The 26648-nt window shown below is 43.1% G+C and overlaps 1 protein-coding gene across 2 annotated transcripts in view; it reads left to right on the top strand.

Moving 5' to 3' along the window:
• The window catches only part of PDE8B (phosphodiesterase 8B), a 240810-nt gene that overhangs the window by 132736 nt on the left and 81426 nt on the right, over positions 1 to 26648 (top strand). Inside the window, exons 7-10 of one of the 2 annotated variants that reach the window (XM_047858220.1) lie at positions 5407 to 5485; positions 9016 to 9156; positions 10693 to 10781; positions 12878 to 12938. In XM_047858220.1, the coding sequence (XP_047714176.1) occupies positions 5407 to 5485; positions 9016 to 9156; positions 10693 to 10781; positions 12878 to 12938 (370 nt within the window). The remainder of the gene's footprint in view (positions 1 to 5406; positions 5486 to 9015; positions 9157 to 10692; positions 10782 to 12877; positions 12939 to 26648) is intronic. The other variant, XM_047858231.1, reaches the window with a different exon arrangement.

The raw sequence follows: 26648 nt of genomic DNA on the forward strand, positions 1-26648 counted from the left end.
TTTGGTGGACAGAGAGCTTTAAGAAATAGTGTGGGGAGAAACAGTCACTTCCTTAGGCAGGGAAATATTTTTTTAAAAAGTCAAACTAATGGAAATTCTGCTATTTTAAAAGTCTTCAGTGAGGAATACTGGTAACGGTTTTTGAATATATAAGTGAAATCCCTAGGTTTCTTTGTATCCGTGTATTTATTAACTTCAGAGAACTTAAGAGACGTTTTCAAGAAAACCACACTGCCTTGACTTCAGCAATTTATGATGTTTATTGTACATTGTTTTTATTCCTTGGGATCTCTACTCTTTTTAATTAAGGATAAAATGACTGTACTTTTATTTTTTTTAATGTTTATTTACTTATTTTGAGAGAGAGAGAGAGAGAGAGAGAGAGAGAGAGAGAGAGAATGAGTGGGTTTGGGGCAAAGAAGGAGAGAGAGAATCCTAAGCAGACTCCAAGCTCAGCACAGAGCCCGACCTGGGCTTGATTCCATCCATGACCATGAGATTGTGAACTGCGCTGAAATCAAGAGTGGGATGCTTAATCGACTAAGACACTGAGGTGCCCCCAAAAGACTGTACGTTTAGATTTTTTCATGATAGATAGAAAAAGAGAGATGTCATTGTGTTTCAGTTCTTTAACTGCGTATGATCCACAACAAGAATGAACAGCAGACCCCTTGTTGCTTTGATAGGTAATTCCTTCATTTTAATTAACTGATTTTAAATAACTGAGGTTTGAGGTTTCTTAGGCAACATTTAAGTGTGATGGCACATGTAGGATGTCAGAAGGTGAGGATGCCTGGTGGCTCAGTTGGTTAAACATCTAACTCTTGATTTTGGCTCTAGTCATGATCCCAGGGTTGTAGGATTGAGCCCCGTGTTGGGCTCTGTGCAGAGTGTGGAGGCTGCTTCAGGTTGTCTCTCTCCCTCTCCCTCTGCCCCTCCCCAACTCACGTGTGCACACGTGCTCTCTCGCTCTCTCTCTCTTAAAAAAAGAAGCCTCATTCATTGTCAGCAGGGCAAAGGCAGGTCTGGCAATTTGAAATAAACATTCTCAGCCAGCACGAGGGTTAAAAGAATGGGCTTGAAGTTACTGTGCTGATAAAATTTGCTTAGAGCCAGGGCACTGAACACTTCTGAGGGTCTCATCACATTCTGAACTTAGCACGTTTCTAAGTACATAAGCCTGCATAAGTCCCATAACTTCTCACCCCTCACTGACTGGAGCTGGTTGGAGGAGTTGAGCCCATTGTAGAGGTCATAATGAGAAAGCTCAAGTTCTTAATGCATGCAGATCAGTGTGAAGTTGTTAAATGGAGTTGACTCAGGCAAGCAGTGGTGTCCGAAAGGTAAGTTTGCCCAGGGTGCAGATGCCTTTCCACAGCAGCTTAAGGTAAAGAGCCTCTGGTAAAGACTGGTAAAGAGCCTCTCTTCCTGGTCATGAGCACCCAGCAAGAGAGCAGCCCCAGCTGTGGGGAAAAGAAAGCAAGAGTTCTCCACAGAAGGCCAGAGAAGGACTATGTGGTCAGTTTCTTCCATTGGTTTTAGGCTAGTTCTGCCTCAAGCGTCTCCAACTTCCTTCCTTTTCTGGAGGAGAAGGGTGTGTGTACATGGTTTGACTCTTCCTGGGTACCCTATATCTGGGCCTAGCAGTCAGGGGTTGGTGACCCATTCCATTATCTCCCCAGCTCCATCCGTATTCAGGGACATCTAAAGACTCCACCTGGACCTCAGAGTCAGGCAGGCAACTCTGTCACTTGCTGCAGATGGGGAAAATGAGGCCCTTTATTATACAATGCCAGAATAATTATAGTCTAATTATATAATACTTTTCTCTGCAATTCCGCCCCCAGCTACAGCTAAATATGTGACATTACTAGCATTCTGCAAGGACAGTCTGTACTCTAAGGAGGATGTCAAATGTTGAAGGTAGACGCTCTTGTCCAGGTCCTGGTGTATGGTAACCATATTTAGCCAAGAACACCGAAGGATCATGTGATCAAAGAAAAAATATTTAATTTTAAAATTCCGTTATAAAGAATAACTTCTAAAGAGAGGAGATAAATCACATCTCTGTATGCTTGATGAGTTTACCTTATTAAACAGTACTATTGTTTATGGGACAAATGAAATGGAGACTGTCTAGGGAAATATAGGGTAAATGGTGATCACTTCTCTTCCAATGTTCTTATGCCTCTTTATCATGAAAAGAACTGTGTTATCCGAAATGCAGATAGGATTTAGCTGCTTACCGGGAGCTTAAACTGGTAAGTTTATACTAATGCAGCCCTGTTTCTCTTACCTAGGACTTAGACCCAAATCATCATGTTCATTTGATTCCAAGTCTAAAGAGAATAGCGGTCCTCCATTTCAGGAGTCAAAGTCTCTGATGGACAAAACTTGAGTTCCATGGAATACCACACTTCTCGGTATCAACAGACATTTATAGAGCACTTTATCATGGACCCTGCGTGACAGGCACTGTCACAGGAATAGAGTCCAAGCAGTGAAACCTTAATGTAATTGGCTCCCATGGTACGGCTACCCAGGATTGGGGCTCACCAGGAGCAAGTCCATGACGCCACCTGTGCCACCTGTGCTTCCCTCTGCCTGCCTCCCAGACCCTGCTGGGATGTAGATTTAGGTTCAGATTTAGGTTTCCCTGAAGCCACCACCTTGCATAGTCCTGCCTTGTTGCAGGCAGCCTCGTTTTGTGTATATATGTGTTTTGAGTAGATTCTGGAATACCCGTGGTAGGAATACAGGAGATAATGCAGCCCAACCATTCCTGCCCCAATGGACAGAGGAAAACACTGAGAGCCAGGGAGACTCTTGACATGATCACAGCTACCCAGTATGTTGGTGGCAGTGTTGGGGTCGGACCCTGGCATCCTGCTCTTCAGTCGGATGCACTCACCACCCTGTCACACCACTGTGTTCTTTGTAGACTTGTAGACATGACACTTGGGCCCCTGTAATATTTGCCTTTTCCATCTGGACCTTCAAGGGCTCCTTAAGAAGGTGAGGGGACATGGTTCTGTGGCCTGTACTTCATGGGTTTCCACATCGCGGCTACCTTTCCTTTGTGCTTTTTCCAATTTTCCAACTTCTCAACCTGAAAGGTACAAAAATTATCTGAGGCACAGTTATGTGGTTCCTAAGAACAGAAAATTCATAAAGTTAAGGCTCTTCTGCATGAAGAGTATTAATAATTAATACACGCTATTAAATTCCCAAACTTTAGGAACATGATTCAAATTGATTACTTCATTTTGCTGCAGGTTTATCTAAATAGAACCATTAGCCAAATTGCTTTAAAGCCTAGTTCTTAACAGTGCAGTCCAGCATGTCACTGGGAGAAAACCATCTGCTGGCCCCATCCAGATCCTTCTACCTTGACTGTTGATGAGAATTTGCTTTGTCCCATTGGGCATTATACTGAAGATTTTATGCTTTGTGGATAATCATACAACGAATGTTTAATAGATGAGTTTTGGACATTTGGAGCTAAGATCTTACATAAAGGCTGCTCTTGAATTGACAAAAACACTAATACTCTGAAGTACCCTTTTAAATGCTTAGGTGAGGCCCACAGGCACGTTAAGAAAACGGGCAAAAGAGGAATTTGTCATTTGATAAAATGTGTTATAGCTTAATTATCTAGCTCTCAAATGTAAGGTTTAGTCCACACAGAATGTGCTTTTCCACGTCTGACTCCTGGGGTCAGGAAATGCTTGCCTCTGCTGCAACATCGGGTTCTGTACGCACATGCCTGGAAAATACTTCTGAGACGACTAGCTGTTGCTTGCCTCTTTGTGGGAGGCAGGGTACTAGTGACTTTGGCAATAATTTAAAAATCTTTTTTTCCCCCCTTATTTTAGGTGATCTTGTTTACAAATGCGGCAATGGTATTAAGGCAGTACATGGTTGAAATTAGACTGGTACAATTTAAATGAGGAAACATACTGTACCCATCTGGAATCTAAGACAAGTTAGACTTACCTTCTCCTCAGCTCGCCCATCACAGTTACTTATTTACCCTTCCACACTGGTACGTTCATCACTGCACCATGGACTAAAATCCTTCACTCCTCATGCAGGTTACCTTGCTATTATTGAATGCAGTTCTTCGTTAGATAGTTCAAGTATTCTCATGAGAAAAGATAGGTTATGATTTCCTTTTCTTTCCACCAATGGCCTTTGAAAGTGTTAGAGAGTAGGGAGATACTGCTCCGAGATCTGACAGGTAATAACAAGTACTATGAGCTGAATTCTTACATTATCTGAAGCACTTTGAGAAATGCCTCACATAAACTGTTGATTTTTACAGCAACCTATAAAACAGGTGTTATTACTCTCACTTATAGATGAGGTAACTGGGAGCCAGCAAAGATAAAAAGTTGCCCGTGGTGCCATAACTGGCAGAATACAGAACCAGACTTCAGCCAGGTTTTTTTTCCCCCTCTTCCTTGTAAATAGTTTAAAACAGGATGGCAAATTTAGATGCCTCCATGAGTGGAAAAAATGAATAACATCTTATAAAACAGTATGTTTTATAAGAAGGAACATGAATCAAGTAAATCTTTTTTTTTTTTTTTATAATGTGTCAGACAGGCCTCACTGGGATTCTTTAAACAGCCAGCACAAATATAAAAGCTCTAGAAACTAGCCACATACTTTCTGTGTTAGATAGTAAATAACTTACCATATTTGGAGTTGCGCTAGATTTAGAAGGTACTTAAAATTCTAAGCAATTGAGAAGTTGAAATATTTCCAGTATTCTACATGTACATTAGAAAGGTCACCAAGAAAAGTGCCTACCTGGAGAGCTGTAGGGTTAACCAGGCAAGAGGAATCTTGCCATACGTGCCTTCCATCGTGCCAGTGGGTGAGGTTGAAAGCAAAGTACCATATAAGGGCTTATTGACCGGAGATTACGAAAGTAAGAAAAGAGGAAAAAGTATTTCTGTGTCTATTGAAAAAGGGCAGACAGAATACCTCAGATTCAGTTTGGGTTTAATTCAGTTCTAATTGTTGGGGACTTGACTCCACCGTCGCCACACTAGGAATGAAACAGAAGAACAGTGTTGATGTAGATCCGGGAGACCTGTAAGATGGCCTCCTGCAACTTCGTTCTCTTGGGTCTGTATTAAGGTTTCATTGAGCGCATAGGTGGTTCTTTCCATGATCCATGAAGATTTTGCTGGATTACAATTCTTCTTTGTGTTATAGTCAGAGAAATGTATGCTGCTGTCAAACAAACTAGCTTACTTTGAAAGGCTAGAGGTTTTTTTTCCTTCACAAAGAACATGGCTTTAATGAATTTGGGGGAACTGTTTACTTTGATAAATTAACATATGAAACGCTAATGGTTTTATAGCTTCACTAACACTGATCTTTCGCAACTTTCAGGGCCTGTAATTCAGTGTTTACAGCATTAGACCACTGTCATGAAGCCATAGAAATTACAAGTGATGACCATGTGATTCAGGTACGGAGACACTTTTTCTCTGGAGATGTCAAAACAGAACTTTTCAAGTTGGAGCCATCCTTTTCCAAGGAACTTTCCTATAATTCTCACATTACTGTGTATTTTCTTTGGAGAAAGGGACATCAAAGATATGTAAAGAAAACTGATAGACTGAAATCCAAGAATTAGATATTCACCAAGAATAAAAAAATTATTTTGGATCCAAACCTATGCTTCCTATGACCAAGATAGGATAAATTCTTTGATAATTTGCGAAGACAGCATTTAAATCATGCCAGAAGTATGTCAAAATTGTAGAGTAAATGCTTATGGGAATGAAATGTTTTCAAAGGTATTCATTTATTTGCCTGCAGTTGGTATTCTAATTATATAGCAGTCTTGTATGGTAAAGTTGTCTTCCTAAGGAAATGTGTATAGTAGACGAACCTTTGTTGAAATGAAGTCATCTTACTGTATTTGTTGGAAGGTAAGACATTTCTGCTACAACAATAATCTGAAATGTGGACTTCTCCATCGACGGATACTGGCCTGCCTGGAATTGGTTTGCATAATGGCACTGAGTGTAAGGAACACTTGCTGTCCTCAGTGGAAACCAAAGACAGTGCTCGGGATATGGTGGCCACACAACAGAGCCCCCACCGCACACAGATACACCCTGCTGTCAAACCTAACCAGTAACAGCAGCAGCCCACCCTGCCTTGGCCCCTTCATTAACATGTTCGTAATGTTGTCTCCTTTCCATTCAATGACTCTGTGAAAGAAACACAAGTGCCCCATGGTACTGATGGGGGAAACTGAGGCCCAGCAAGGTCAAGGAATTTACCCAAGGAAAGCCCCAGTAATAAGTATTGGAACCAAAATCTGTAGCCATGTCTTTCTGATTATAAAGCCTTCCCTCTTGGTTCCGTGTTTGGCTGTATTTCCAGAATCTGTTTTTGTGGCTGTTCCTTGCCGTGGGTCTGAAAGCTTCCTCTGGTTGCTGTTAGTGCCCACCTATGCACACACAGGTGTGCATCCTGGACTGCAGAGAAACCAGACATGTTTGCTACCGACCAAGTGCAAATCTCACATCCCCCTCACTTCTGTCCAGACTTGAACAATCCATTCCAAACATGAAACGCATCTGCTTTGCACCCCCCTCTGACAGTGGGCAGCCAGATTGTGATTTCTATAGTGAGGAGAAGGGGCTCCCTGCTCTCCAGTTGCCTTCCCCAGTTGTCGTCTGATGACTCCTTGAACAGGGAGCAGAGTCCTTCATTCTATGGTGAGCATCTGGTGGTTAGAGACCCTGTATCTCTGGTGGGGAGGGGGTGACGTGGTGGAGTCGCCCCCTGCCCACCTTTACCGTGACCAGGAGGAAACAGGCTTCCCCTTGAAAAAACCTACTGGCAATCTGAATATAAAACTCAAAAACAAGGGGAAAGAAGTTGAATAGAGGATGTGATAGGGAAAAGAGAATAAGATGACATTTGTGTTAGGGATTTCAAGAGGAGCCCTCATGGACAGGGTATTTCACATATATTCTTACTCATTACCAGAGTCCTTCTCAAGGCACGGCCACTGAGGGGTTTATGCCTCTGTGTGACTATGCATGTTCAGAGGTTAGGTGATGGCCCTTAAATTTAGGAATACTATATACCCATCCATCGATCCATCCATCTCAACTCTTTGCTTTAAAACATTTACACAAAGCTTACCGTATACCAGGCACAGCACTAAGCATTTTACACCTTCTCATTTATTTCTTAAAACAACTTTATGAGCCAGGAACTACTACTGTAGCCATTTTACAGATGAAGAGACTGAGGACCAGAGGGGACAAGTAACTTGCCCACAGTCATGGAGCTAGTTATTGGCAGAACCAGGATTTGAACTTGAGTGCCTTGGCTCCAGAGTCTATGTTTGAGTACCTGCTGCATTCTGAGGTTACAGGAACCCTAGCATGAACAAAGGGCCATGACTTGTACCCATATCTGCAACTGAATAGTGAAGGTAGAATAAACACACACGGAAATGTATGAGGATTTGGCCAACAAGGAAAACAATACATATATCACATATTTACTAAACAGTCCTGAGTATCCAAAGATAAATCCAAAGTAGGCTTTTCCTGGAGGATTTTTATGTCTAGTGGGGGAGAGAGATAAATAAAAACTTGGATTGAGTGCGAGAAGTCACTGGAAGCCTGCACAGGAGAGAGTGGGAGCCTATAGAAGTGGCTCCAGCTCAGAATGGGCATGGGGTCAAGGGCGGCTTGCTAGAGGAGGGGAGGAGATGGGAGGAGGGACAAATCCAACTTGGCAGGGCATGGATTTGGGGAGGGGCGTTGTGAGGGGAGAGAACACGTAGGCAGAGGCCCACAGATGAGGAGGAAGTACAGGGAGCTCAGCACGCAGGTGTAGGCCCACCTGGTGAGCAGTAGCCTGCTGCCTGACCCCAGGAGGGTGGTGATAGGAGATTGCTGAAGATAGTGTCACCACCCCAACTCTTCTGTCAGCCTCATAAGGCCTCGTGCTCAGGCTCCAGAGCACCCTCCAAACCTCTCCAGCTCCCAAGTTTAATTGTGTTAGTAGGAGGTTTGTTCGCAGGGGAACAGCTCCCCAAGTGTCCCTGCATCACCAGGCTGCTTACTACTATCGTCATAGTGGAGTGCAAGAGTGATTATGATTATAGTTTGCAAGCATGTTTCTGAAGCAGCACATGGATGTACATGATGCCCAAAGAAATCCATGACCTAGAGGCTGTACGGTCACATTTGCCCCATGTTCTTTGTCTTTCTTGTCTCCCTTATTCAGCTTCTCATCTAGTAGATTGTTCTTGGAGAAGAAGTTGGAGGGTGGAGATGGGACCTGGGAGTCAGGCAAGGAAATAGCTCTGAATTCCAGGGCCCTGGGCAGAATTTTAGAAAGAAGCCTCTGAGTCTGCTGGCCTCCAGATGTGCCAAGGTGGCCTCTTCTCACACCCACATGTGCCCAGTACTGAAAGGGCTGCCTCCTGCACAACCTGTTTAACTAGATTTATGGTTCAGGTGAGATGGGAAGTGGCCCCAAGCCATAGCATTGGTTAGTAGGCAGTGGCAGTTAGAAAGGAGGCATGAGAGAGCAAATCTCTGCCTTGTAGAGATGTGACTAATAGAAGCCACAGCCTGTTCAACCAATTCATTTTTATTCTAACTCCTTTTTATTTTTTGACTGTTTTCTTCTTGGCCGATTGGGGATGAGTAAGGCCCACAAGAGGCTGGCTCTACTAGATGAGGACTTCTTGCTCTTTGTCTGCTAAGGAATTTCTTCCAATGCCCCAGAGAGAACTAGGGCGCTGGGGTGGTGAATGAATACATTGCTGCTCAGGAGTGAGGCAGCGACTCCAGGGGGCTTACTGAAGTGACAGAGACCAGTCGGCACCCACATCAGAGAGTGCTCATCCAGGGAACTTCTTACTTGATATTCCAACATGTTTCTCTGTGTCCCAGCAAGCACTCCTGAGGGCACACAGCATACCCACACTGACCTTTAACCACCTCCTGTTCACAGTACGTCAACCCAGCCTTTGAAAGGATGATGGGCTACCACAAAGGCGAGCTCCTGGGGAAAGAGCTCGCCGAGCTGCCCAAAAGTGATAAGAACCGGGCAGACCTTCTTGACACCATCAACACGTGCATCAAGAAGGGCAAGGTGGGTGCAACAGACAGATTTGCAAACCCCTCCCCAATGCATTTTTGTTTCTGAGTTTTATGTCACGTCTTTAAGATTGGCTCCTTTGATGGCATGATAATTAAGTGAAAGATCTCTTATGTTGGCAAAATGAGTCAAGTTGGAGGTTAATTTTGGGTACAAGTGAATCAAGCACTTACGATGATGTAGAACCTGATGACTTTGTGTAAGGAGAGTTTATCCTTTCCATGAATCTGTCCTCGCTCTCTTTGCTGCAGTATCATTGCTGCCTCTGAGCAGAGTTCTGCCCACAGGGCTGTTGTGTGTTTTTAGTGTGTCCGTTGTTTGGGGGACTGGAAGTACATGTATCCGTATTTCTATGTGGGCCCTGTTCTTGGTCACTTTTCCCTTTTTCTGTTCTCTTTCCTGATCATAGTTGAGTAGAGACATGCAACTCACTTCTCCCTGTCATGTCAGTTTGTCCAGCGGCCAAAGAGAGGGCTATCAGTGTGGCAGGAAGCTTCCCTGAAGCCCTCTCTTCTGGAAATGGAGTGTGGCTCTGGCAGCTGGAACTCCCTGTGCATTTTCTTTTAAGCATTCAGAATGCTTTCACGTAGTTATGTCTTTCATCTTGGTTTCTCTGATGTGAAATAGTGAAATGAGCACTGTGTTCTTTTAATTGGGGACTGTTTATAGGAATAAAATACGTTTGGGTTGTATATGACAGCCAACGTTAATTTTTAAACAATAGGGGCAGTGAGACTGAAAAGGAATCAGGACATTATCAAGTACTCTAGAAAATTTTGCCAGGGTGGTAATGCCACACGCGCGGTGGCCCAGGAGGCACACCAGTCAGCCGTCTCGTGTGAGGGAGGGGGCAGAAACGGGCTGAAGAGAAAATTGGGTTCTGGTTTATCTCCTTCCTCTCAGACATGGTAGAGGGACCACCAGGCTCTTGATGAGCTAATTCCCTGGGGTCCAGAGACAGTAAGAATGCTCACACTCTCCTTAACTTCATAGAAACTGCTAGGAGCCAGACGAATCCCAGAGAAGTCTTGGTAGGATGCCCCGTAGAAAGTAAGAAGACAGGTTTCAAGGTAAATTAAGAGACAAGAACTTAGAGCCATATTTTCCACTTTGTATATGTGGGCAAGTTAGTTAGAATCTCTGAGCCTTGGTTTACCCATCTGAAAACTAAGGATGATAATATCAAGCTTACAAGTTGCTGTGAAGATTTGAAGGAAGACCCCATCAGAATCCCTTGACCTGGTGCCCCTTAGACCCATAGGACTGAGAGCGGAGCTCTACCCACTCATCAACTGTCCTAGGATCCTGAGGGGCCATCTTGGAGGCAGACATGTTGGTCTTGGGGTCTTAGTGCAGGGTGACCACGAGCCTTAGGTAATAAGTGTTGCAATAGGTACAATGATAAAGCAATGTTTTATGGAATGTAATGAAAGCATGTGGGAACTCTATTGCTCAACTTGATGAGATCCTCTGAAGAAGCAGCCATTAGCCTCAATGGAAGGATTTTAAGAGCTCTCTTTGTCCATGTAGGAGTGGCAGGGGGTTTACTATGCCAGACGGAAATCCGGGGACAGCATCCAGCAGCACGTGAAGATTACCCCAGTGATTGGCCAAGGAGGGTGAGAGTGAACTCTTGAACTCTTTTAATTGAAGGGCTCATGTGGGCATTGGGTTTGCATATTGAAATACCAGTGTAAGCACTAGACCCACTCATACGGTGGGGTTGGGCTGTACATAGCATATACTGTGGACAGACCCATGTGGCTGGCAACAGCCTCCAGACGTGGCTTTCCCTTTCCCTCTCTTCTCTTGCTTACGGGCTTTACAAAGCATCTCCCCAGCTGCCCACCTCCGCCTTGTCATCTATGGTTCCATTATCCTCACTACCCTCTGAAGGAGCTGTGTTTAGGCTTTCCCCTGTCATAACAGCAACAACAAAACAACAAGGCTCGCTGGCTTCAGCCCTGCGCTGGGAGCCACCTTTCTCTCCTTGAGGCACCAGCTCTGTAGTGGTTCTCTTCAGGCTGGCTCGCGGCTTGTTCCACAAGGTGAAGAGAGTCCTGGAGGTCATGGTTACATAGATAGAGGTGTGTTTGGCCAGAATCAGGTGATAAGATTCCCTTTAATGTCAGATTATCAGAGAAGGTCAATACATAATTTCTTTTCCTTCTCTCAGTTAAATTTTGTGAGAGGGTTTACAAAGCCAAACAGGATCCCTGAACAAGTACGCCACTGAGGAGCCTCTAGTAAACCACCTTGAAGGTCAACACTAGCTTCATAGCATGGTTTACAAGGGACCCATGCTGTCACGTGATGTTTTGGAAAAAGAAGAGGTAGCAGTTGTCATGCCAGTAACCAGAAGTGGTGAGTCCTGCCTGTGACTCGTAAGACTACCTGAGTACCTTCCAAATTGTTGGGTGGTTAGAAAACAAAACATTCTGTAAAGTCAGCTAAATGTCTTAGGTTGTTTCCTCTCCAATTGTACTTGTTTGATAAGTTTTGAAATTGTTACCCCTCATTTCAGAGACCATCATCTCGTATTTCCTGATATTTGGCTTCCCTCTGGGGCATTGGCAGGCCTGACAAGGGTTTTGAGCAGAGAGAGAGGCCTCCCCTGCCACCCCCTGCCCCTTGAGCTGGTGGCCTTGGCATGGCCATTTCCACTAACAGTCTGTGCTCAGAGGCCATGATGGCTGTCACGTTGCTACCATCTTCTCAGAAAACTTAAGCTAAGATTCACTCTGTGTGTGTGACCAGAATTCTTAGGTGGCCAAGGCAGAGGAGACACTTTTGCTTGGTAATTTCTGTCAGAATGAATTTTTCTTATCTCTCTGATTTTACAGATAAGTGGGAAGTTCTTTTGTCTAGACGCAGTGTTATTTTTCCCTCACTTGTAGACAGTGCATTATCAAAGGAAATTCTTATTAAAAGTAGGGAAATTTGATCTCTTCCTGTTTACTGAGGCTTATTACAGAATAACCAGTATTTTCTATACTCTCTTCAGTCCTCCAGAGAAAACTGAATCAAAGAGAGCGAAACAGGAGACTCATTCCTGTTCCTGTAAAATCTCACATAGCCCTCTAGAATTCCTGGCTCCCCTCTCAGTACCAAATCTACCTTGAGCTGATTTTTGTGCAGGGAGCTGTATAGCCTTTTCTGGTCTCCCTTGTGGTAATGAGCAAGACCGTAGGCCGTTTTGGGATTCTGTCCATAACCTTGAAATAAGAGGATTTTTCTCTGCCTGAAAAATGCCATCATTGTGATGACCATGCTGTGAAAGAATATGGAACATTAATATAAAAACAGCAGCCATGTAATTTGGTCATTGTCCAAATGAGTCTTTTGCTTTTTCTATAAGCTGTAAAATTATTCGTGTCAGCGGAACTAAAACCAACTTCTTCTCGAGGAGCATTTCATCCTATCGCTGGAGATATCTGGGAGACAAGCTTCAGGAGTCAGTTGCAAAATGAAATATCCATTAGGAAAGTGTTTCTGAGCCAACTGTGATTAAAAGGGAAGCCCAGTTTCTGGAGGCATGTGTGGGCTGTGTATGAAAAATGTGTTTTCCGTAGACTAGGTTTTGTTTGAAATTTAAATGTGCCCTAGAATGGACCCTGGGGTTTTGCTTTAAGAAATTCTGTTGATGTTTTCATTTGCTGATTTGTTGAATCATCTCCTATCTGACTCACTAATAACTGATAATTTATGTTATTAGGAAAATTAGGCATTTTGTCTCCCTCAAGAAGCTGTGTTGTACCACTGACAATAATAAGCAGGTATGGTATTCAGTTTCCTTCCTTTTGCTTTGTCAGCTTGACCACATGTTACTGTTCTCTGCTTGTCTTTATCCATATCTTACTGTACTTGCCAATTTAGGAGGTGTATGGCAAAATTAGGCTCCTTTGACAGACAAATAGTAGAAAAAAAAATTCCCTGCAGGCTTATGTTGCTTTGTTAGTAATATACAGCAGTTATGATTTAGCCTGTGGCTGTGCAATTAAAGACTAATGTATTTCATGAGAGCATAAAATTCTTCTTCTAAATAAAAAAAGTCCCCTTTTTCTATCATAATTTCTTGAATGAAAAGCATGTATGTATTTGAGCATTTCACTCCCACCAATTCATATCAAAAACAATCATTCCAAGTTAGTAAAAACTAGTACTATTAGTACTGTTTATTTTTACCATTACACCATGCAGAAAAATACGTTAGAATCTTGTCTTCTGGAATAACAGAATTTTAATAAGTTGCTATATTTAAGAACTCATAAAGGTAGTTTTGTCATAGAGAACAATGCTGATATTGGTAAATTTTCTTTCTTATACTTTTATTATTGGGTTATGTGTATTTTCATTCATCCTTTAAGGTTTATTGGTTAAAAAGCCCTGAACATACGTAATTACTAGTGATCTATTTTTGAAAACACAAAATGTGGCCTTTGACATGGATGGAGATTTTAAAAGAAGGGATAATGTCTTGAAAGGATATGAAGGTCTTTGGGGCATGACCCATTTTAGAGGAGCATGTTGGAGACTTGGAAAGTTTGGGATCAGATAGTGGAGGCTGGCCAGACAAGGAGAGAAACTTTGGGGTGATAGGACTTGCTGATGCCCAGGCTCCTCCCCCATGAATAGGCAGCTCCTGGAGGGGAGTCCAACCTGGGTGCCATGAGCCTGTGGTGGGCTTTCAGCTGGTATCTCAGTCCATTGAAGGTATTCATGTCTTCATGCCTGATATTTTTTCAATAATGATTGGATACATGTATATATTGCAAAACGATCACCACCATAAGTCAACATGCATCACCACACATGATTCCAAAACATTTTTTGTGATGAAGTCTTCGTTTGAGACCTATTCTCTTAGCAGCTTTCAAATTTACATTACAGTATTGTTAACAGTGGTCACCTTGCTATACATTATATCCCCATAACTTACTTAATAAGTGGAAGTTTGTACCTTTGACCCCTTAACCCATTTCGCCATCCCCGCACCCCGCCTCTGGCAGCCAACCTGTTCTCTGTATCTATACATTCAGTTTTTTGTTTTCCATTCTGCATGTAAGTGATATCATGGTATTTGTCTTTCTCCGTCTGACTTAATTCACTTAAGATATCTAGGAGATAATCTAGGTCCATCCATATTACTGCAAATAGCAAGATTTCCTTCTTTTCTGATGGCTGAATAATCGTGTGTGTGTGTGTGTGTGTGTGTGTGTGTGTGTGTGTATTAGAGACAGAGAGAGAGAGACCCCATTTTCTTTCTCCATTCATCCATCAGTGGATGCTTAGGTTGTTTCTGTGTCTTGACTAATGGAAACCATGCTGCGGTGAACATGGGGGTGCATATATCTCTTTGAGTTAGTGTTTTTGTTTCCTTTGGATAAATGTCCGGGGGTAAATTGCCAGACCATATCATAGTAACATTTTTCATTTTTTGAGGAACCTCCAAAGTGTTTTTACATAGCACCTGTGCCCTTTTCTTCACATCTTCACCAACACTTGACATTTCATATCTTTTTGATACTAGCTGCTTCAAAAGATGTGAATTGATACCTCAATGTGGTTTTGATTTGCATTTTCCTGATGATTAGTGATGTTGAGCGCTTTTGCATGTACCTGTTGGCCATTTTTATGTCTTCTTTGAAAAAGTGTCTGTCCAGATCTTCTGCCAGTGTTTAAATCTATAATTTTTTTTTGGCTTTTGATTTGTAGGAGTTATTTATATATTATATATATATATATTATATATATAGATAAGGGTACTAATCCCTTATCTATGATTTGCAAGTATTTTCTCCCAGTTGGCAGGTTGCCTTTTTATTTTGTTGATGGTTTCCTTTGTTATGCAGAAGGTTTTTAGTGTGATGATGGTAGTGTCAGTTATTTATTTTTTCTTTTGTTGCATTTGTTTTTGCTGTTGTATCCAAAAAATCATAACCAAGACCAGTGTCAAGGAGCTTAGTCCTTATGTTTTCTTCTAAGGGTTTTGTGGTTTCAGATATTGTGTTCAAATATTTCTTCCATTTTGAGTTGATTTTTCTGTATGGTCTAAGATAGTGGTCCGCTGTTATTCTTTGGTATGTGGCTGTCCAGTTTTCCTAGTACCATTTATTGAACAGACTGTATTTTCCCCGTTGTATATTGTTGACTTGTGATAAATTAGTTGACCATATATATGTGAGTTTATTTCTGGGCTCTCTCTTCTGTCCCACTGATGTATGTTTCTTTTTTTATGCCAATACCATACTCTTTTGATCACTACAGCTTTGTAATGTAGTTTGAAATCAGGGAGCATGGTGCCTCCAGCTTTGTTCTTTCTCAAGGGTGATTTGGCTATTCTAGCAAAATATTCTGGACTAGTGAAGGGAATCCTACATTTTCATAGTATTCAATTCATCATAAAATGCTTCCTTCGGCATGGAGAATTTCACCTAGAATCAGGAAGTTTTCATTTACTACTGAGACCTCTGGGAAAGGAAGGGAATTGACTTTCATAGAAAAGTAGATTCTGTCAATAGCAAAGTTTACACATTCCAAGAGAAAGAAAGAGATCTGGGTGAGAGGTGACAGGCGGGGAGACATCCTGGTGGCTCTTGAAAGACGAACCACTGAACCCACGCAGTGCAAGCCAACCTGTCATGGGCTGTGAAGCTGCTATGCACGGTGTAGGCCCACCTGTGCTAATTCGTGTTCATGCCAGAGATGAGCCAAGTACATTTTGTGGCCAGTATCAAGCACAGCCTTCCCCCACCAGCCGATGCTTGATCTTCCTCCTTTCTTTCTCAGTCGGACCCCCAGCCTCCTTGTCACCGGTCTTCCCACAACCACGTGTGCCCACATTCTACCCATCTGTCACCCCCCACCGTCATCATGGCTGTTTGTGTGCCTCAATGCCCTCTCCTCTCCAGTGCGGTCACCAGGCTGTGCTTGTCCTTGGGGGCCCATGCTGCCTGATGCACGATGGGCCCTTTGGCCGATGGTTAGCTTGAATGGAATTGAATGTCTAGGTCCTGGCTTCCTGCCACCTACAAATCCTTCCTGCTTCCCAGGGAGAGCAGGCAAGCCCTTAGTACAGGACTTAGGGGTGCAGAATACAGAAAAGAGGGCCACCTCTTTTCTGATGCTGTAAATAGAAACATCTTTATTGCCGTGAATTAGCTGCTGTTCTGAGAAGAGTGGAAACGCAGAGCTCAGATACCCTGAGCCATTGACGTCACCTAATGGTGCTGCACAGGCCTGGAGAGACACTTAGATTTTCCAATAACAAAGAATTTTTATGTCTCTGGCTGGCCACAGTGTTTTTCCTCCTCATCGGAGGAGGCTGGAGTGAATGGTGATGAGTCTGTGACGGGAAGGGCTCCCCAGAGGTGGGAGCAGCCTGTCTGAAGGCGGTTCTGGCTGTGCTGATTTCTGGGATGTTAGCCTTGACGTCAAGATCCGCCCATGGGTTTGCATTTTAACAAGGAATGAAATTGTAAGCCAGGATGCTATCTCCTGGTAGTGCTTGTCGTCAGCAAAAATCCCTTTTCCTGTGTGAGCCCTGTAGCTTCTTGCCAAGGGGCTGGAAGTGGTCAGTGAGGTTTGTCTGCTGTAAATACCGTCTCCCCTTCCACCACACACACTTGCTCCCCAAATATGTACTAAACACCTGTACTGGTGCCAGGGACAGTCTCTGCCCCAGAAGCTGTGGGGGTTACAGACTGATAAACAGGATGCATTTCTAGAGCGCCGTGCAGGGGAGGTGTGAACTGAGAGCAGGAGAAACAGAGAACGTAGGACCAAAGGAGACTGGCTAGGGTTTTTTTAGGTGTCATCTAGGACAAGGGGCAACAAACCACACCCCACAGGCCACATGTGGTCTGTTGTACACGTAAAGTTATGTGGGAATACAGCCACATTCTGTGTTATGTAGTGGCTGCTTTCACGCTACAGCAGCTGAGAAGTTACAACAGACACCTAGTGGCCTACAAAGCCTAAAATATTTACTCTCTGGCCTTTCACAGAGAAAGTTTGCTGACCACATTTCCAGAAGGTAATTTTCTTTTTCGAACTACCCGCCTTCCTAGGCCAGGTACACTCTTCCTGGGATCCCAGAAATGGCCTCCTCCTGTCAACCCTGCACCCTGGGGCAGAGCCCGTCTCAGCCTCTGTGTAGCAGTAAGACGTGAGGACCTGTTTCCTTAATGCTTTTGCCTTTTCACGAGGTCTAAATCCAAATCTAAATGCATGACTCAAAGTGGAATTTCGGGGACCTGCCACCATGCTCCAGGTGTCAAGCTCATGCTGGGAAAGGAGACTTCTAGGATCCCAGCTTCACACCAGCTTTTCCTAAGCTGGCATCATCAAAGCAGAGGGGCCTCACCACTGGCATCCCTATAGTGCCCACCCTTACTGCGTCCCCCATTCTTGCTTTTTCCTCCAAGCCTTGGCCATGAGAATATGGAGAGCCCAGCGCTCCCAGAAGCCAACATGCTGCAGGCATGGAGCCCTGGCAAGAGTATGGGAAGCCAGGGGGCAAGAGGGGGGTGGTGCCGCTGGCGGTCTTGTGTCCTTTGGGTCGGATCATCTGGTCCCTCTTCTCGTGGATGGATGACTCACGGGTCATGGAGAATCCCAAGAGAGGCGCAGAGTTTGCCTGTCCATTAAGAGGAAGGTCGTTGTGTGTGTGTGTGTGTGTGTGTGTGTGTGTGTGTGTGTGTGTGTGTGTGTGTGAAGTTAGGGAGCACAGACACCCAATGAACAGCTCCAGAAAATATTCCCTGTTCCACTAGGTTGTAGCAGGGGAAGGTCCTGATCAGGCTCTGAGGTGGCATGCTGATCTCTGGCTCATCAAGGTTCTGAGACAAAGGCTGAAGGAGAACAGAATGAGAGCAGTCTAACCTGCATTTTGCACAGGACTTTCCAGACCTGGCGGTAGTGAGGGAGGGGAGGGAGGGAATACTGGAATTCTAGTGACCACCTCCACATCCTCGTTTTAGGGAAGAAAAGTTGTTTCAACAATGAAAAGGAAGGGAAGGACATAATCTCTGAATGAAGAATAGCTATTTAACTTGAATAAGTTTTGCTTAGTAAAAACACTTGTTTCTTCCACTGCAGACTGATATAAGCATTGTAACATCCTAATATCACTCTGGGGACAGACGTTTGGGGTCACTGCTTTAAAAGCACTTTTATCTGTGTAACTTGTTTGAGAATAATAGGGGCAGAAAGGAGGGCTGCATTGTCCAAGTTTGCAGTGATGGATTCTTGCTTTGAGATGAACTTTTTGGGGTTCCTTCCTATTTTGTTGTATAGTATGCTCTTTAATCTTGAAATTGTAAAAATTAGGAAAAAAAATAGAACTTCACTACAATTATAATGCGTATGACTAAACCTGTCAAAAGTGCCTAAGACAAGATACAGAGGGTATAGAGTGGCAGGGAGTAAGAAGGGTGAAAGAACAGGTCTTCCCTTTTGGGAAGGCTTTGTGTGGGGACGGAGGGACTAGGCCCTGAAGGCAAAAACAGTGGAAAATTTTAAGGAATCAGATTAAGCTCAACATAAGAAAGAATTAACAGAATGGGCCAAGCTCCTAGGTAGTTTGTGGCTAGTGAGTTCATCACTAAGGGAGGTAATCAAATAGTATATTGAGCACTCAATAGGAAAAGCTGTCTGGGGAGGTTGCTCACTGGCCAGAGGTTAGGCTAGGTCAGTGGTTTCTCCCAGTGTAGTTCCCTGGAGCTGCAGCAGCCCAGGAATTTGTTATAATTGCAAAGTCAGACCAACAGAATCGAAACTCCAAGGGTGGGCCTAGGCAATCTGTTTTAACAAGGCTTCCAGATGATTCTGATCGGACTCTGAGGTTGAAGAGCTATTGGACAGGATGAATGGCTGTCAGGCTCTGATACTATAAAGTTGGATCACTGGTTCATCAGTAGGGTCTGTTCTGGGTTAAATCTAGTCGGAAAAGATTTTTTTCACTTGGGGCGGCCATCCAGCCCTCCTCTCCTGAATATGGGGACCCTGACCCATGCTGCTCAGGACCTTGCCTTGCAGAGGACCCCTATGGCTGCATGTCCAGTCTTGAAATGTGGCTAGAGATGCGCTCCCAGTGTAAGCCACGTGCTAAATTTCAGCGACAGTATGAAAAAGAATGTAAATGATCTCATTAAAAGTATCATAGTCTTATACTGATGACATGTGGAAATGATACTTGCACATATCGTACCTAAAATATCATTAAAATCAGTTTTGCCTGTTTTTACTTTTTCATGTGACTGCCAGAAAATTTAAAATGACACATGTAGTTCGCGTTTGTGGCTCACACTGTATTTCTGTCAGGCAGCTGGTTTCGCCATTCCCTCCCCTGTCAAATCTTACCCTGAATCCCCCTTCCCATTCACAGGTGACAGGGGCTGACAAGCTGAGCACACCGTCTGGTTTCAGCCAGTGAACCGGCAGCAGATGGCCTCCCAAGAGATGAGGCTAAGACCCATTCTCCAGGCCCCTGGCAATGCTCCCCCTGTTATGGGAAGATGATCTGCTGGGCACTTAAGCAGGCCTTTAGGGAACACTTTTGTTTGGGGGAATTGTGGGAGCACCTTTCATTAGTTCTTAAACTGCAGCAAAAAGCTCTTATTCTTAGAGCTCTCCAGTAGACAGCAGGAACCCCAGGTGCCTTGTCCTGTGACAGCCTTCCTCCCCCTGCCACAAGGCCCATCCCCATTCCGCAGCCCCAGACTGGCTTTCTCTTAGGTCTGTCCTTGACCTTCTCTGTTCTTAGGCCTCTACTCTCCCCACATTTGCCAACTTCTGTTCCCTCTGGTCCTTTCCTTCCTGGCAGGTGGCTGGGCTAATAATAAGCCTTTCCATGATTTTTGGACTTCTCCTCTAGGGCGTGGCAGAATAGGCTCCTCAATACTAAAACAGTCCTGTAGCCCAGGCACTCTCTGTAAAACAGAGAAATGTCTGGTGCAGGCAACAAGCAGAGACAGAATTACAGGCTGCTTTCTGCTCGTTGCTAGTGATAAATATGTTTGAATTTGTACTAAATGCCCAGGATTTGAGGTCTGTCTCGTGTTTTTAATGGCATGGACTGTTTGCAGCTTCCTTGTTCTTTAGAACTCTACCCAGCTTCTCTTCCCTCTAAGAAAACTTCCAGAACCTGCCAGCCTGCAGCCTCCCCTGCACCTGCCATGAGGAGATGGTTTTGCTTCTCTTCTGCATTGCCCATTGGACTCTTAATCTTATCCTGCTTTGGATCAGTTCTCACCTGGGGACAGGGACCCCACTGTGTGTGCCCAGGAGACATAGGGAAGTTATTATGAAAACTAATGTTTACTCCCTATAACACAATAACCTTTGAAAGGCATAGGAGATTAAAGATGAAGCTTTTATCTAGTCCAAAATTAGTATTATGTGTTGAGTATTGGTCTGTATGTAGCTAATATGTCACACATGCTCTAATGTATTTTCCATGTTCTCCCAACACAGTTGGAGAAAAAGGGAACTGAGATTGAAAACATGACCTCATTCATCCCGGGAAGTGGCTACTCACATTTAGAAATGTTTTTTATGTAATCAGTATATTAGCATGATGTTGAATTTATACACATGTACTTGGCTCACAGTAGGTGCTCCAAATAATTGTTAATGTATTTGATAAAGCCACTAAGTAAACACCATATTTTCATTTAGCTTTGGTACATTTTTACATGAAGCTATTTTTTAAAAAGTCCCCGATGTTGCAAAACCACATTTTTCCCCCTGAGAATTACATTTGAACTGCCGAACCCTCAGCACTCATAAGTGGAGTACCTGCTAAGTGTCGGAGGGTGCAGACAAGTGGGAGGTCATGGCAGGGAGAGGGAGCACGAGGGGGGCAGGGACCCTGAGAATGGAGAGATGGGATTACATGTGTGGGAAAGTCTTGAGTCAGAGGAGAGGAGAGACACAGCTTCATGGCAGGCATTGGTTCTGGCTGCCGTAGCCCATCATGACAGGCTTCAGAAAGTACCCCTGGGGTCTGAAGCTGAGAGGGCATCACTGTGCTCACCAGGCACAGGGTGAATCAGGCACTTTCTGGCCAACGCGGACTCACACTGAGCCTGGTGGGGGAGCAAGAAGACACAAGTGCCTTCACCCTGTTGGAGCAACTTGGCCCTGTGTGTTCAGCAGGACCACAGGCCTGGGGCTGTCCACCCTGCGCAGTGATGCGCTGGGTTCCTTTGCATTGTGTGATCCTTATCGCGTCCTCTCTGCCATGGCAGTAGGTATTTAGCCCCCGCTGGGGACATTTAGGAGTGGAAGATAGGAAAAACAGAGGGAAGGGACTTAAAATTCTGAGGTGCTGATCAAGTTGGCCTCCTGTGAAGCTGTCCATGTCCTCTCAGTAGTGAAGCCCAACCCAGCTCCAGTGGGGAGCCCTTAGCTTGAAGAAAACCACTTTGATTTGAGAAAAGTAAGATAGGTTTGGTAATAAGCAGTAAAGAGGCAAAGACACATTGAAGACAACTAGGATTTAACGAGGAGATATTATGTTTGATTTGGGGAGAAGGGATTTTTTTTCCTCCAAAATTTAACTGAAATTCTAAAGGTTGCATTTTTATATAATCTGTCATTCAGACTATTGCAAGATTCTGCTCACTGTGCAGACTTAGACTAATTGAGCCAAAGAGATTTTCACATTATCTTAGACCTGATTGTTGAAAGGATTGCTCATTTAGCATTTGTGGATATTAGCCCTATCTGGAATTTGTTTTGTTTTCCAAACTAACAGTTGGTGGCTGACTTCTCAGGAGGAATTCATTTACTTCACATTGAGAACTTTTCAGTTTGGGGCATGCTTGGCCTTAGCTGAGCATTCATTCATCCAGTCAGTGAACGTCAATTGCCCCTGAGTCCTTTCTCCCAGTAGAAGTTACAAGGACAGATCAGACTGAGGTAATAGGTTTCTCCTCACATCCGCTCCTGCCGAAATCCTTGGCTGGCTAAAGGGAACCCCCACCATCCACTCAGTCATCCTCACCCTAAACCTGGGAACCACCTTTGGCACGCTTGGTTTCTTGTGTCCCCCACATCCTAGAAGACATTTAGTCTGAAGATTGTGTCTTCCTAACAGTTCTAGACTCTGTGCCTTTCTCTCCATCCCACTCCATTTTATCCCACTGTGACTTCTGGTTGTCCTGCTCTGGCCACCCATCTGCTCTCTGCCTCTATGAAGAGATAGATTGGCAACGGCTCAAACAGGTCCAGGAGAGGAGATGTTTTAATTTTCTGGAACTATGTGAGTCAGTTGTTAAACCACCCATTGTTAAAAATACAAGTTATGGAAACATGCAATTCAGTTATTAAAAACTTAATAGTAAGCACTCAAAATCCATCACTACTTCAGTGTTTTACTCCATTATACTATTACCTGAGCTCTTGAGGTCATTTATGTTTGTCTTAGCTGTGTGGCGGAAACACCATATGAAGCTCAGCTGCCACATCCAGTGACATCATGTTGGCAGCTTCAAACAGCCATGCTGGGAGTGTGTTTAGACCAGGGAAATCAGCAAACACTACAAATCAGGACTTTTTAAAAAATTTTAGACAAAACCTATTTAGCTTATTAAGTGCTCTTTTTAATACCTTTATAGTGAAGACAGACAATGAATGGACAACTCCCTCCCTCTCCAAGCAGTGTTCATACTTATGTATATGTTCACTATTTAGGTCTTGAAATTCATCCTGTAACAACATAAACCCATGGTAAATTCTGAACAGAGAAACACACTGTAGAGAAAGGCAGTTGGGTAAGATATGTTTGGATGAACACCAAAATGTTTTATTTTCTATTTTTAAATTTTTCTAGTGTTCATTTATTGAGAGAGAGAGACCCTGAGTAGGGGAGGGGCAGAGGTGTAGGGGACAGAGGATCTGAAGCGGGTTCTGCGCTGACAGGAGCAAGCCCGATATGGGGCCCAAACTCACAAACTGTGAGATTATGACCTGAGCTGAAGTGGGATGCTCCATCAACTGGCTCACCCAGCTGCCCCAAGCCAAAAATTTTTAACCCATATTTGTGGCTTACTCTAGATCAAAATATATCTGTATTGGCTCAGATTTTTTTTTCACTGAGATAGAATTGGCATATAACATTGTATAGTTTTAGGTGTACAGCATAATGATTTGACACATGAATATACTGCAAAATGATCTCCATAATAAATTTAGTTAATATCCATCACCCCACAGTTACAAATATTTTTTCATATGAGACCATTTAAAATCCACTCTCTTAGTAACTTTGACATATCCAACAGAGTATTGTTAATTATAGTCAATATGCCATACATTATATCCCTAGGAATTACTTATCTTATAATTGGAACTTTGTACCTTTTGACCACCTTCACCCAGTTCACCTACCCCCTGCAGCCAGAATCACAGGTCTGTTCCTTGTGTCTTTGAGCTCAGATTTGTTTTGTTTTTTTGTTTTTTGTTTTGTTTCGGTTTTTGGTTTTTAGATTGCACATGTGGGTAAGATAATATGGTAATAGAGTGTTTTTCTTTGTCAGTCTAGCTTATTTCACATGGCATAATGTCTCAAGGGCCATCCATATTGTTGCAAATGGCAAGATTTCCTTCTCTTTTACAGCCAATATTCATTTGTATATACACTTCACATTTTCTTTATCTGTGTATCATTTGACAGACATATAGGTTGTTTCCATGTCTTGGCTATTGGAAAGAATGCTACAATGAACAGGGTGTACCTGTATCTTGGCAGAGTTATTTCATTTCCTTCTAATAAGAACCCAGAAGTGGAATTGATGGATCATATGGTAGTTCTATTTTTAATTTCTTTTTAGATATCTCCATACTTTTTTTTCCATAGTGGATAGACCAATTTACATTTTCAATAGCATGAAAGTGTTTATTTTTCTCCACATCCTCAAACACTTGTTATTTCTTGTCTTTTAAGTAGTAACAATAACAGATGTGAGTTCATGTCTCATGGTGGTTTTGATTTGAATGTCCCTGATGAATAGTGATGTTGAGCACCTTTTCATGTCCCTGTTGGCCTTTCATATGTCATCCTTAGAAAGATACCTCTTCAAATCTTCTGTCCCTTTTAAAATCCAGCTGTTTGCTATTGAGTTGTAGGAGTTTGTTACGTATTTTAGATGTTAACCCTTTATCGGATATGTGACTCGGTAGTTTGCCTTTGCATTTTAATGATGGTTTCTCTTGCTGTGGGGAAACTTCAGTTTCCTGTAGTCCCAATCTTTTGTTTTTCTTGCTGCTTTTGCTTTTGGTATCACATCTAAAACACCGTCACCAAGATAGATGTCAAGATGCTGATCTTTTACATTTTCTTCTAGGAGTTTTATGGTTTCAGGTCTTACATTTAAGTCTTTAATCCATTTTGAGTGGATTTTTGTGTATGGTCTAAGTTGGTGGTCCAGTTTCATTATTTTGCATGTAGCTTTCCACTTTTCCAAGACCATTCATTGAAGAGACTGTCCTTTCTCCATTGTATATTCTTGGTTCCTTTGTCATGCATTAATAGACTATAATTGTGGGTATATTTTTGGGCTCTCTATTGTGTTCTGTTGATCTATGTGTTTATTTTAATGCCAATACCTTACTGTTTTGAATACTGTAGCTTTGTAATACAGTTTGAAATCAGGGAGCATGATGACTCCTGCTTTGTTCTTTCTCAAGATTGCTTTGGCTATTTGGGGCCTTTTGTGCTTCCATATAAATTCTAAGTTTGTTTTGTTCTGTGAAATCATCTTTGGAGTTTTGACAAGGATTGCACTGAATGTGTAGATTCTTTTGGGTAGTATGGGCATTGTAATGGTATTAATTTTTCCAATCCATGAGTATGAGACCTCTCTCCAGTTATTTGTGTATTTCTCAGTTTGTTTCATTAGTGTCTTACGTCTTATAGTTTCAGAATATAGGTCTTCCACCTCCTTGGTTAAATTTTTTTTTCAGTGCAGGTGAAACTGGGCCTTGGGGCCCAGGCAGGAGGCCACCCTGCAGGCAAAGGAAGAGCCGGTGGAGGGGCCTTATTTGACCTTCTTGGGGCACAGGTTGTTGATGTGGCCGCATTTCTAGCAGTGGTTGACAACGCAGGGGTGAATGTGAGCATAACACTTGGGGCACATCATCTTGTCTTAGTCGTATTTCTGGGCCAGCTGGTGTGGGGAAGGCTCGATGATGCCACCCTCCCTGCCCAGGGTGAAGCACCAAGTGTAGGGTGGACTTTTTCTGAATATTGTAGTCTAACAGACTGTGGCCATCCTCCACCTATTTGCCTGCAAAAATCAGACACTGCTGGTGAGGCAGGATGCCCTTCTTGTCTAGGATTTGGGCTTTGACATTCTCAACAATGTCACTGGACTCAACTTCCAGGGTGATGATCTTGCCCATCAAAGATCCACATCTCTACATCCGCTGCAAGGCCATTATCACCAAACTGCTTGGCTACCTTTCATTGAAGAGAAAGAGCCTCCTTGGCTAAATGTATTCATAGGTATTTTATTCTTTTTGATGCAGTTGTAAATGGAATCATTTTCTTAATACTGTATCTCTTTCTGATAGTTTGTCATTAGTGTATAGAAACACAACTGGTTTTTGTATATTGTTTTTGAAATCCTGCAGCCTCACTGTATTTTTTAGTTCTAACAGTTTTCTGGTAAAATCTTTAGGGTTTTCTATATATAGGATCATGTCATCTGCAAATAGTGACAATTTTACTTCTTCCTTTTCAATTTGGATATCTTTTTCTTTTTCTTGCCTAATTGCTGCAAGTAGGACTTGAGATATTATATTGAATAAAAGTGGTGAGAGGACATCCTTATCTTGTTCCAAGTAATACAGGGCAAGTTCGATTTTTCAACGTTGAGTATGATGTGTCCTTGTCATATATAGTTTTTATTTTATGAAAGTACATTTTCTCTCTACCCATTTTGTTAAGAGGTTTGTTTTTTTTCATGGTGAAAATATTTATAATTAGCTAGACTCACTTTTGGTGCTCTCAGTTTTGCTGGCAACATCAAAAGCATTATAGTCTGGAGTCAGTTGAACATAATGCCTTCTTCTACCCATCAGGCCTAATAAGGTGTTATCCTGGGGCTTATGGGTGGCCCAGTCAGTTAAGCATCTGACTCTGGGTTTTGGCTCAGGTCATGATCTCATGGTTCATGGGTTCAAGTCCCCTGTTGTCCCCATCTGTGGATCCTTCTTGGGATTCTCTGTTTCCTTCTCTCTGTTCCTCCCCCACTCATTCCCTCCCCCCCCCTTCAAAATAAATAAACTTAAAAAAATGTGTTGACCTTGGCCATGTCAATGTCCTAGAGCTTCTTCACAGTTTGTTCAGGTGCTAGTTGGCCTTGACATTCACAGTGAACACTGGTGTCTTCTGCCTTCTTCAAGGCTGTCTTGGCAGTTATGGGGAACTTAATGATGGCATAATAGTCAAGCTTGTTTCTCGAAGAGATGCTCTGTTT

The sequence above is a fragment of the Prionailurus viverrinus genome, chromosome A1 (genome assembly GCF_022837055.1).
Source record: "Prionailurus viverrinus isolate Anna chromosome A1, UM_Priviv_1.0, whole genome shotgun sequence".
NCBI classification, from domain to species: Eukaryota; Metazoa; Chordata; class Mammalia; order Carnivora; family Felidae; genus Prionailurus; species Prionailurus viverrinus.